Source organism: Carlito syrichta, unplaced genomic scaffold (assembly GCF_000164805.1).
Source record: "Carlito syrichta isolate Samal-C Ts95f unplaced genomic scaffold, Tarsius_syrichta-2.0.1 Scaffold144209, whole genome shotgun sequence".
NCBI lineage: Eukaryota > Metazoa > Chordata > Mammalia > Primates > Tarsiidae > Carlito > Carlito syrichta.
This window is the reverse complement of record NW_007088305.1, coordinates 20,589-31,624: the sequence shown is the minus strand read 5'-3', so window position 1 is coordinate 31,624 and position 11,036 is coordinate 20,589. Positions and strand designations below refer to the sequence as shown.

The window sequence follows — 11,036 nt, the reverse complement described above, 5'->3', positions numbered from 1 at the left end:
TTTTTTTTTTTTTTTTTGAGTCAGGGTCTCACTGTTGCCCAGGCTGGAGTGCAGTGGCACACTCACAGCCACCACAGACTCGACCTGCTGGACTCAGGCGATCCTTCCACCTCAGCATTCCAAGTAGCTGGAACCACAGACATGCGTCACCACACCCGGCTAATTTTTGATTTCTTGTAGAGATGAGGTCTCGCCAAGTTGCCCAGACTGGTCTCGAACCCCTGGGGTCAGGCAATCCTCTCACCTCCACTCTCAAAGTGTTGGGATGACGGGCGTGAGCCACTGGGCCCGGCCTACGAGTCTCTCTTGAGCTGCTAGGGGTGGAGTCCACCCCCCGCAGCCCTGCCCATGGCCTATGCACTCAATCAAGCTGTGGGTCTGCAGGTCTATGTGGAGCTGCAGGAGCTGGTGATGGACACGACGAACCAGGAGCTGCGGTGGATGGAGGCGGCGCGCTGGGTGCGGCTGGAGGAGAACCTGGGGGAGAATGGGGCCTGGGGCCGCCCGCACCTGTCTTACCTCACCTTCTGGAGCCTCCTGGAGCTGCAGAGAGTCTTCGCCAAGGGTGAGTCCCCAGGGACCCCTGCATGGGAGAGGTCTGTTGGGGGACTGGGCTCCAGTCACCCAGTTCACCCCTCCACTGCCTACAGGCACTGTCCTCCTGGACCTGCCGGAGACCTCCCTGGCTGGAGTGGCCAACCAACTGCTGGACAGATTCATCTTCGAGGAGCAGATTCGGCCTCAGGACCGAGAGGAGCTGCTCCGGGCCCTGCTGCTCAAACACAGGTTCCCCTGCCCGCTGGGGCCCACTTTCCCAGCCTCCCTGCCCCCAGCTCTCCCAGGGGCCCAGGCAGCCCCTCCCGGGCCAGATGGGTTCCCACTTCTGACCCCTCTGACGTGGTGGCCGTGTCTCAGGCTCAGAGTCAGAGGCCGCTGGTCCCTAGGAGGATGGACACTGGGGGCCCTTTCCTCTATTCACTCTAAGGATCCTGCCTAATCCCTCCAGGCAGAGGCCACTCACTCTGATTCTCCTTCCTCCCTCATCTGGTCTGGGAGGTCCACTTGGTGTCTACCCCAATCTCTCCCACCACGTGCTTAGCCTGAACAGCTTACTCAGCCCATGTCCCCGTGTGTCCTGCAGTCATGCTGGAGACCTTGAGGCCCTGGGGGGTGTGAAGCCCACAGTCCTGACACGCTCTGGGGACCCTTCACAACCTCTGCTCCCCCAGCACCCCTCCCTGGAGACTCGGCTCTTCTGTGAGCAGGTGAGGCTGCACAGGGGGGTGTGCAGGGAGAGCTCAAGGCCTAACCCGAACACAGTAGCAGTGAGGCTGGGGAAGGGAGGAAGGGGCTGGACACCCGGTGTGGCCCGGGGACTCCCCTCAACACCTTCCTTCCCCACAGGGAGAGGGGGCCGCAGAAGGGCGCACACCATCTGGAATTCTGGAAAAGATTCCCCCGGATTCAGAAGCCACCCTGGTGCTCGTGGGTGAGAGCTGGGGTCTCTCCCTCGCCCTCCACACGCCCCACCTCTGTCTCACACCCCAGCCACCATCCCCTAGCCTTTCCTAGACTCCCACAGCCCCGCGCTTGAGTCCCCCCCACCTCCCGTGCTCCCTCAGCCCGGCCTGACCACCTCATCACCTCGACAGGCCGCGCTGCCTTCCTGGAGCATCCGGTGCTGGGCTTCGTTCGGCTGCAGGAGGCCACAGAGCTGGAGGCCATGGAGCTGCCCATCCCCGTGCGCTTCCTCTTTGTCCTGCTGGGACCCGAGGCTCCCCACACCGACTATACCCAGCTTGGCCGGGCTGCCGCCACCCTCATGTCAGAGAGGGTAAGGAGGGACTGCAGGGCCAGGGAGCTGTCAGGGGGGCTGCGGCCCCTCTGCGGCCTGGGCTGGCTCGGTTCCTTGGGGTTCACTGGTCTGACCCGTTGGGTCTAATCTGGCTGCTTACATCCTGCCTGGCGGGACGTCTTGCCCAGTTCTGTCTGATCTGGCCCGGCTGGTTTCATCTGCTTTACTCTGGCCTGGCTGGTCTGACCCAATCAGACATGGTCCTACCTGGCGTGGTCTGGCCCAGTCGGCTCGAGTGCTGTCTGGTCTACCTGACCCACCTGGGTGACCTTAGTTCCTCTCCTTGCCCCACGCAGGACCCCTGTCTGTCTCCCAAAGCCCCTTCTTAGTGGGGAGTCGGGTGGGAAGAGCAGTTCCTGCCTGGCCACCAGGCGGGCAGCGGGGGCGGGTGTGCAGCCGGGTGAGAGGGTTCTGGTTCCCAGCTGTGGACTCCTGGGGTCCTTTCATTCAATGGGCTGGGCAGCCCTGACCTTCTTTCCTGCCCCCAGGTGTTCCGCACGGATGCCTACCTGGCCCAGAGCCGGGGGGAGCTGGTGCGCTCCCTGGAGGGCTTCCTGGACTGCAGCCTGGTGCTGCCCCCGACGGACGTCCCCTCGGAGCAGGCCCTGCTTAACCTCGTGCCCGTGCAGAGAGAACTGCTTCGGAAGCGCTACCTGCCCAGCCCCGCCAAGCCAGACCCCGGCTTCTACAAGGGCCTAGGTACCCGCCCTACCCAGCTTTCTGAGCCCCAGTGACCCTCAGAGCCAGCCCCTCCCCCCACGCACAGTTTCCATCTCTCCGTCTTCAGCCAACACCCTTCTGCCGGCGCTCCCTCCGTGCCCCTCCCCCGCACCTCCCCCTGCCGCCCCTCCGACGGTGCCCATCCTCCACCACAGACTTGAATGGCGGCCCAGGAGCCCCTGGGGGCCCAGACGACCCTCTGCAGCGGACAGGCCGGCTCTTTGGGGGCCTGGCGCGTGACATCCGGCGCCGCTACCCGCACTATCTGAGTGACATCACAGACGCCCTCAGCCCCCAGGTCCTGGCTGCTGTCATCTTCATCTACTTTGCCGCCCTGTCACCCGCCATCACCTTTGGCGGCCTCCTGGGTCAGTGCCGATGCCGGTCCCTCGGACCCTTACCTCCCGCCCTCTGGCCTCTGCTTCCACCCCAACTTCTGACCCCATCTGATGTTCCAGACCTGTCAGCCCGCCCATGACCTGCCCTATCGCCTCCTGACCTTGACCTCACTGTGACTTCTGCCCACAGGAGAAAAGACCCGGAACCAGATGGGCGTGTCGGAGCTCCTCATCTCCACTGCCGTGCAGGGGGTCCTCTTCGCCCTGCTGGGGGCACAGCCCCTGCTGGTGGTGGGCTTCTCCGGACCCCTACTGGTGTTTGAGGAAGCCTTCTACTCGGTAGCTGGGCCCCTGCCCCACTCCGGCCCTGACGCTGCAACTGGGCCCAGCCCCACCCATCTGGTGCCAGAGGCCCTGTGGGTCTGACGCCTCCCTTTGCCCCTCCCCACTCCCCTCCCAGTTCTGCGAGAGCAACAAACTGGAGTACATTGTGGGCCGCGCCTGGATCGGCTTCTGGCTCATCCTGCTGGTGGTGCTGGTGGTGGCCTTCGAGGGCAGCTTCCTGGTTCGCTTCATCTCCCGTTACACCCAGGAGATCTTCTCCTTCCTCATCTCCCTCATCTTCATCTACGAGACCTTCTCCAAGCTGGTCAAGGTGGGACCCACGGGGGTGCGGACACACGTGGGAAGCTGGGGGGGCCTGGGAGCGCTGGCTCATGCCTGAAGTCTCAGTACTTTGGGAGGCCACGGTGGGAGGATCGCTTGAGCCCAGTAATTCAAGACCAGCCAGGGTAATATAGCAACATACAAAAAATTAAACAACGAACTGGCCATGGTGGCTCAAGCCTGTAGTCTCAGCTACTCAGAAGGCTGAGGTGGAAGGATCGCCTGTGCCCAGGAGCTGAAGGCTGTAGTGAGCTATGCACTGTAGCCTGGTTGACAGAGAGAGACCCTGTCTCTAAAATAATAATAATAATAGTAATAGCCAGGCATGGTGGCGCATGCCTGTAGTTCTGGCTACTTGGAAGGCTGAAGCGGAAGGATTGCCTGAGCCCAGCAGTTCGATGCTGGGTGACCGTGAGCGTGCCACTCCAGCCTGGGTGAAAGAGTGAGACTCCAACTACCCCCCAAAAAAAGGCCATGTGACTCTGTGTGTCCTTGCACACATGTCTGTATAGCATCTGTGTGGACTTGTTTCCACCTGTGTACATAACCATGTAACAGTGCATATGACTGTGGCAACGTATGTGTCTGTGTGGGTCACACGCCTGCACACAGGACTACACAGCTGTGTTGGCCATGACTGCACATGTTTTGGTGCCTGCTGCCTAGGACCCAGCATTCTTGCTATGACTACACCATGAACGCACACGAGGGCACCTCTGTGTGCATGTGTCCAGGGATGTGACCGCACATGATATGACCCATGTATGTGAGTGAAACTGAGCACAGTGAGGGTCAGGGGGCTCTGGAGGCCCTGAAGTCCCCCACTCCCTTCCTGAACTTGTCCTCAAGAGCCCTGGGCCTAACCGAGCACAGTGGCTCAGGCCTAGAATTCCAGTACTTTGGGAAGCCGAGGCAAGAGGATTGCCTGAGCTCAGGGGTCCAAGACCAGTCTGAGCAACATGGCGAGACCCTATCTCTACAATAAATCATAAAATTACCTGGGAGAGGTGGCACACACCTGTAGTTCCAGCGACTTGGAAGGCTGAGGCAGAAGAATCACCTGAACCTAGCAGGTTGGAGCTGCGGTGGCCATGAGCATGCCTCTGCACCCCAGCCCAGGTGACAGAGTGAGACTCTGATACAAAAAAAGAAAAAGGACCCTGGGCCTTGTGGCCAGAGCGCCCACCCCTCAGCTTGCTCCTATCATGTTAAGCTGTGCTGGCCTCCGTCTGCATCTCATTTGGAGGAAAGGTGGGCCCTACGTGCTGTCTCTTGATTCTCTTGGTTGGTGGGTCTCTCCTTGTCCAGGTCTTTTTTTTTTTTTTGAGTGTGAGTCTTACTCTGTCGCATAGACTGGAGTGCAGTGGCTGCTCCCAGCCACCGCAGCCTCGACCTGCTGGGCTCCGGCGATCCTTCCGCCTCAGCCTTCCAAGTAGCTGGAACTACAGGCGCGCGCTAGCACACCCGGCTAATTTTTTAAAAATTTATTGTAAAGATGAGGTCTCACCAAGTTGCCCAGGCGGGTCTCGAACCCGTGGACTCAGGCAATCCACTCACCTCGGCCTCCCAAGGCGTGGGATTACAGGCCGAGCCACCGAGCCCGGCTTGTCCAGGTCTCTTAAGCCCTTTTCAGAAACCTCCCTGGAACTTATTTCCTGTCCTCCACTCTTCTCAGGTCTCCCAGGCTCTGGGTGCACACGCATATACTCACGGCCTCCATGGCCCACCCCACTCAAGCCTGGCCGGTCTTCATCCCTGAAAACCAAGCTCTAGAATCCCATTTCCCTCAGTTACCATGTTGAGGGAGAAGATGGCTGGATAGAAGATGGATGACAGATGATTGATGGATGGATGGATGGATGGATGGATGAATGATGGATGGATGGATGGTGAATGCATGGATGGTTGGATGGATGATGGATGACGGATGGATAGATTGGCAATGAATGGATAGACGGATGGATGATGAATGCATGGACAACAAATGTGTGGTTGGATGGAAGGATGGATGGTGGGTGATAGACGGATTGGCAGTGGATGTTCGAATGGATGGATGGATGATGGATAGTTGGATGGATAGATAGATAATGGATGATGAATAAATGGATAGCGGTGTTGAGTAGATTTAGCCAATCCTTTCCAACCCAAGCAAAGGCTGGGAGGGAACAGGATGCCTTGGTTTTCTGCTGCAGATCTTCCAGGATCACCCACTGCAGAGGGATTATGACTACAACGTGTCGCTGGTGCCCAAACCTCGGGGCCCCCTGCCCAACACAGCCTTGCTCTCCCTTGTGCTCATGGCCGGCACCTTCTTCTTTGCCATGATGCTGCGCAAATTCAAAAACAGCTCCTACTTCCCCGGCAAGGTCAGCACCCCACTCCCCCCACCTGTGCTTACCGACACTGTCAAGGGCTCCCCCGGCCCCATGGTGCCCTCAGCTCCCCTTCTCTCCAAATCCCAGGCCTCCCCGGCCTCTCCTACACCCAAGGCTTCACTCTGCAGGCCAGCCCTCTCCCCGTCTCGGCATGTCCGAGTTGGGAACCCAACGACAGTCCTTGGGAGGGGCTGGAGAAGTTGTGGCACCCGGGGTAGGTCTGGGCCAGGGGAGGAGGAAAGGAGGCCTGTGTAGCTGGGGTGCAGCACTGGGCAGTGAGGGCTGTGGGTCCCCTGGGAAGAACAGGGCCCACTGGGTGGACACGGGGCAGGAAGGAGGGCAGGCGGTGGGAGCAGCTGGGCGCTGACACTGGTCTTTTCGCCTGTCCCCAGCTGCGTCGGGTCATCGGGGACTTTGGGGTCCCCATCTCCATCCTGATCATGGTCCTGGTGGATTCCTTCATCAAGGACACCTACACCCAGGTGACGCCTCCTCCCAGCTCTCAAGCCCTCCTGGGCAGCTTCCCCCGTCTGATGGCCCCAGCTGGGACCACCTCCACCCCTGCCCACCTCCAGGGGATCGCCACATTCTTTCCACAGCCCCACAGGACCACTAGCCAAAGCAAGGGGCCAGGTCAGGCTCTCCTCTTCACTCCTTGATCCAGGGTCGTAGGAAAAAGTCTTCTTTCAAGCCAGGCATATCTGGTTATGACTCTCAGCTCTGCCACCAAGTAACTGTGTGAAGTGGGGCAGGCTACGTAACCTCTCTGATCCTGTTTCCTCATCTGTAAAGTGGAGACAAGCAGATGGATGTAAAAGAATTAGTGCAGTGACTGGGTACACAGCAGGTGCTCAATAAAGTAAGTTCCCGGCTGATACGGTACCTCACGTCTGTAATCCCCAGTACTTTAGGAGGCTGAGGTGGGAGGACCACTTGAGGTGAGGAGTTCGAGACCAGCCTGGGCAATATAGCAAGACCCCATGTTCTCCACCAAAAAAAAAAAAATTATCCGAGTGTGGTGGTGCATACCTGTAGTCCCAGCTACTGGAGCAACTGAGGTGGGAGGATTGCTTGAGCCCAGAAGTTCAAGGCTGTGGCGAGCTATGATCATGCCACTGCACTCCTGTCTGGGTGACAGAGTGAGACCCCATCCCTAAAATGACTAAAGTTCCCAAGTGCCCCCGGCTCAGCTCCCTGACCCCTAGGACCCTGCCTTGGTGTTCTCACCCGCTGCACCCCCCAACAGAAACTGTCGGTGCCCGACGGCCTCAAGGTGTCCAACTCCTCCGCACGGGGCTGGGTCATCCACCCGCTGGGCTTGTTCTCTCCCTTCCCCATCTGGATGATGTTTGGCTCTGCCTTGCCTGCGCTGCTGGTCTTCATCCTCATATTCCTGGAGTCTCAGATCACCACGTAAGAGACCGGGCCTGGGAGGGTCAGAGGCGGAGACAGGGGCAGGCTCCAGGCAGGCGAGAGACCCCTGACTGCAAGATGGTCCCTGCGGGTGTGTCACTCTCACCAGAGCAGTGCTGAGCGGCCAGGGGCAGGTCCAGGGTTTTTTGCTTATTTGTTTTTGTTTTTGGTAGAGGCTGGGTCTCACTTTGTTGCCCAGGCTGCTCTCGAACCCCTGGCTTCAAGTGATTCTCTCGCCTCAGCCTCCCAAAACGCTGGGATTGCTGGGCTCGGTGGCTCAGCCTGTAATCCCGTGCTTTGGGAGGGCAAGGTGAGTGGATTGCCAGGGCCCGCGGGTTCGAGACCCGCCCGGGCAACTTGGTGAGACCTCATCTCTACAATAAATCAGGTGTGGTACAATAAATAGCCGGGCGTGGTAGAGCGCACCTGTAGTTCCAGCTACTTGGAAGGCTGAGGCGGAAGGATCGTTGGAGCCCAGCAGGTCGAGGCTGTGGTGGCCGGGAGTGTGCCACTGTACTCTAGTCTGGGTGATAGACAGAGTGAGACTCCAACTCAAAAAACAAAAAACAAAAAAAACGCTGGGATTACAGATGTGAACCACCGTGTCCGGCCAGGTCCAGGTCTGTGGGACCTAAAACCATATAATATGGAGAGCTCTTTTTAAGACACAGAGTGCAAGGTAAGAACTATAAAATCAGGTGCCAAGCTGGGAGTGGTTGCTCATGCCTGTAATTCCAGCACTTTGGGAGGCAGAGGGGAGAGGATTGCCCGAGCCCAGGGTTTGAGACCAGCCTGGGCAATTTGGTGAGACCTCGTCTCTACAATAACTCAAAAAATTAGCTGGGCTCGGTGTCTCAGCCTGTAATCCCAGCACTTTGGGAGGCAGAGGCGAGTGGATTGCCTGAGCCCACAGGTTCGAGACCCGCCCAGACAACTTGGCAAGACCTCGTCTCTACAATAAAATAAGAAATTAGGCCGGGCTTGGTGGTTCAGCCTGTAATCCCAGCACTTTGGGAGGCCGAGGTGAGTGGATTGCCTGAGCCTGCAGGTTCGAGACCCACCTGGGCCACTTGCCAAGACCTCATCTCTACGGTAAATCAAAAAATTAGCTGAGCATGGTAGCGCGTGCCTGTAATTCCAGCTACTTGGAAGGCTGAGGCGGAAGGATCACTGGAGCCCAGCGAGTTGACGCTGGGGTGGCCGTGAGTGTGCCACTGAACTCCAGCCTGGGCAAAGAAGTGAGACTCCAACTCAAAAAAAAAAAAAAAATTAGCTAGGCATGGTGGCACATGTCTGTAGTTCTAGCTACTTGGAAGCCTGAGGCAGAGGGACCGCCTGAGCCCAGCAGGTTAAGGCTGTGGTGGCCATAAGCATGCCACTGCACTCCAGCCTGGGTGACAAGAGTGAGACTCTGACTCAAAAAAAAAAAAATTCAGGTGTTGGATCCTAGAACAGCTGCCAAGCAAAACTCCAGGGGCTGAGGCTTCACAGCCTGTCACCTCTGCTCTCAGAGTCTGGATTCTCAGGATGGGTGGGTAGTCGGGGAGCGAGGGTCTCAAAGAGGTTGGGCACAGACGCCAAAACGGAAGCACAGGGACCCAAGGACAGAGAAGGAAGGAGAGGGTGGGGGAGGGGCAGACCCTCGCTCAGCCCTGACCTCCCCTCAGGCTGATCGTCAGCAAGCCCGAGCGCAAGATGGTCAAGGGCTCCGGCTTCCACCTGGACCTGCTGCTGGTGGTGGGCATGGGCGGGGTGGCTGCCCTCTTCGGGATGCCCTGGCTCAGCGCCACCACAGTGCGCTCCGTCACACATGCCAACGCCCTCACCGTCATGGGCAAGGCCAGCACTCCAGGGGCAGCAGCCCAGATCCAGGAGGTCAAGGAGCAGCGGATCAGTGGGCTCTTGGTCTCTGTGCTCGTGGGTGAGTGACAGCCGCCCCGCCTCCAGCCCACCCCCACCCCCGGGGTTCAGCGGCCCCTCTGGCCCCGCCCACCCTGCAGCCAGGTGCCACATCTCATCCTCCACCAGGCTCCCTCATTCACACGTGGGCAGGGCTGGGGCCCCAGGATAGGTGTCAGCAGCGGTGGGAGGGGCCTCCACCCCTGTGGCCTTCTCAGGCCGAGCTGCCTCTGGGCACGGCCAGCCGTTCAGTGCTCGGTGAGGGGGGCTCCAGCCCTGCCCTGCTGCTAGCCAGCATCCTGGTCTCTGGGTCTCAGTTTCCCGTCTGCTCAGTTAGAGGGTTCATCAGATGCCCCCGAGCCCTCTTCCAGCTCGGCTGCTCTGTGGCAAACACAAGGGGTGCTGTCAGAAGTCAGAGGGTCACTGGGGTGACTCCCAGGGTTCAGTGTGGGCAGTGCCCTGGCAGCTGATGGAGCGGTCAGGGGAGGTCCTTAAAGGAGGTCAAGTCATGTGACTTGAAGGAGGGTTCAGATTTAGATGGGTGGAGGGTGAGGTGGCATTCCATACTGGGATTCTGTGGCTCCCGTTGGGTAAAGGGAGTGGGCTTATGTCAGGAGGGCCAGAATTTGACAATCCTCCTGCTGTGTGGCCATGGGCAGGCTGTTCACATCTCTGAACCTGTTTCCTCATTCATAAACTGGTGTTGTGTACCTATTAAGGGGACTCTGGAAGACTGGGCCCACTGACTCAGAGCTGTCATCCCTGCACTTGGGGAGGCTGAGGTGGGAGGATCTCATGTGCTCAGGAGTCTGAGGCCAGCCTGGGCAATACAGGAAGACTCCGTCTCTTAAAAAATAAAAGGAGGCTGGGCTCGGTGGCTCAGCCTGTAATCCCAGCACTTTGGGAGGCCGAGGTGAGTGGATTGCCTGAGCCCAAAGGTTCAAGACCCGCCTGGGCAACTTGGTGAGACCTCATCTCTACAATAAATCAAATATTAGCCAGGCATGGTAGCATGCGCCTGTAGTTCCAGCTACTTGGAAGGCTGAGGGGGAAGGATCGCCGGAGCCCAGCAGGTGGAGGCCGCGGTGGCCGGGAGTATGCCACTGCACTCCGGTCTGGGCAACAGAGTGAGACTCCAACTCAAAAAAAATAAATAAATAAAATTTTAAAAATAAATAAATAAATAAATGAATAAAAGAACCTTGGCCAGGCACGGTGGCTCACCCTGGTGGCTCACGCTTGTGATCCAGTGAGAGGATTGCCTGAGCCCAGGGGTTCGAGACCAGCCTGGGCAACATGGCGAGACCTCATCTTTACAATAAATAAAAAAAAAATTAGCTGGGCATGGTGGCACACTCCTGTAATTCCAACTGCTCGGAAGCCTGAGGCGGAAGGATCATTTGAGCCCCTTAGGTCGAGGCTGCAGTGGCTGTGAGCGTGCCACCGCCCTCCAGCCTGGGTGACGGGATGAGATTCCGATTCACAAAAAAAGGACCCTAGAAAGGCCACACCGGTGCCTGTGGCTTGCTCCCAGCCCCGCAGTCCGGGTGCTGGGCTGACACCCGGCTCCCGCAGGTCTGTCCATCCTCATGGAGCCCATCCTGTCCCGCATCCCACTGGCCGTGCTGTTCGGCATCTTCCTCTACATGGGCGTCACGTCGCTCAGCGGCATCCAGCTCTTCGACCGCATCCTGCTGCTGCTCAAGCCGCCCAAGTACCACCCGGACGTGCCCTACGTCAAGAGGGTAGGCTGCTGCCCCCATGGGGGGC

The 11,036-nt window shown here is 58.7% G+C and overlaps 1 protein-coding gene across 1 annotated transcript in view; it reads left to right on the top strand.

Moving 5' to 3' along the window:
- Nucleotides 1-11,036, top strand: part of SLC4A1 (solute carrier family 4 member 1 (Diego blood group)) — a 19,015-nt gene that overhangs the window by 7,082 nt on the left and 897 nt on the right. Inside the window, exons 5-18 of the mRNA XM_008050337.1 lie at nt 385-565; nt 651-786; nt 1,142-1,265; nt 1,405-1,489; nt 1,653-1,834; nt 2,344-2,554; nt 2,731-2,943; nt 3,104-3,252; nt 3,374-3,568; nt 5,772-5,945; nt 6,347-6,436; nt 7,201-7,367; nt 9,035-9,288; nt 10,842-11,011. Of these exons, the coding sequence (XP_008048528.1) occupies nt 385-565; nt 651-786; nt 1,142-1,265; nt 1,405-1,489; nt 1,653-1,834; nt 2,344-2,554; nt 2,731-2,943; nt 3,104-3,252; nt 3,374-3,568; nt 5,772-5,945; nt 6,347-6,436; nt 7,201-7,367; nt 9,035-9,288; nt 10,842-11,011 (2,331 nt within the window). The remainder of the gene's footprint in view (nt 1-384; nt 566-650; nt 787-1,141; nt 1,266-1,404; nt 1,490-1,652; nt 1,835-2,343; nt 2,555-2,730; nt 2,944-3,103; nt 3,253-3,373; nt 3,569-5,771; nt 5,946-6,346; nt 6,437-7,200; nt 7,368-9,034; nt 9,289-10,841; nt 11,012-11,036) is intronic.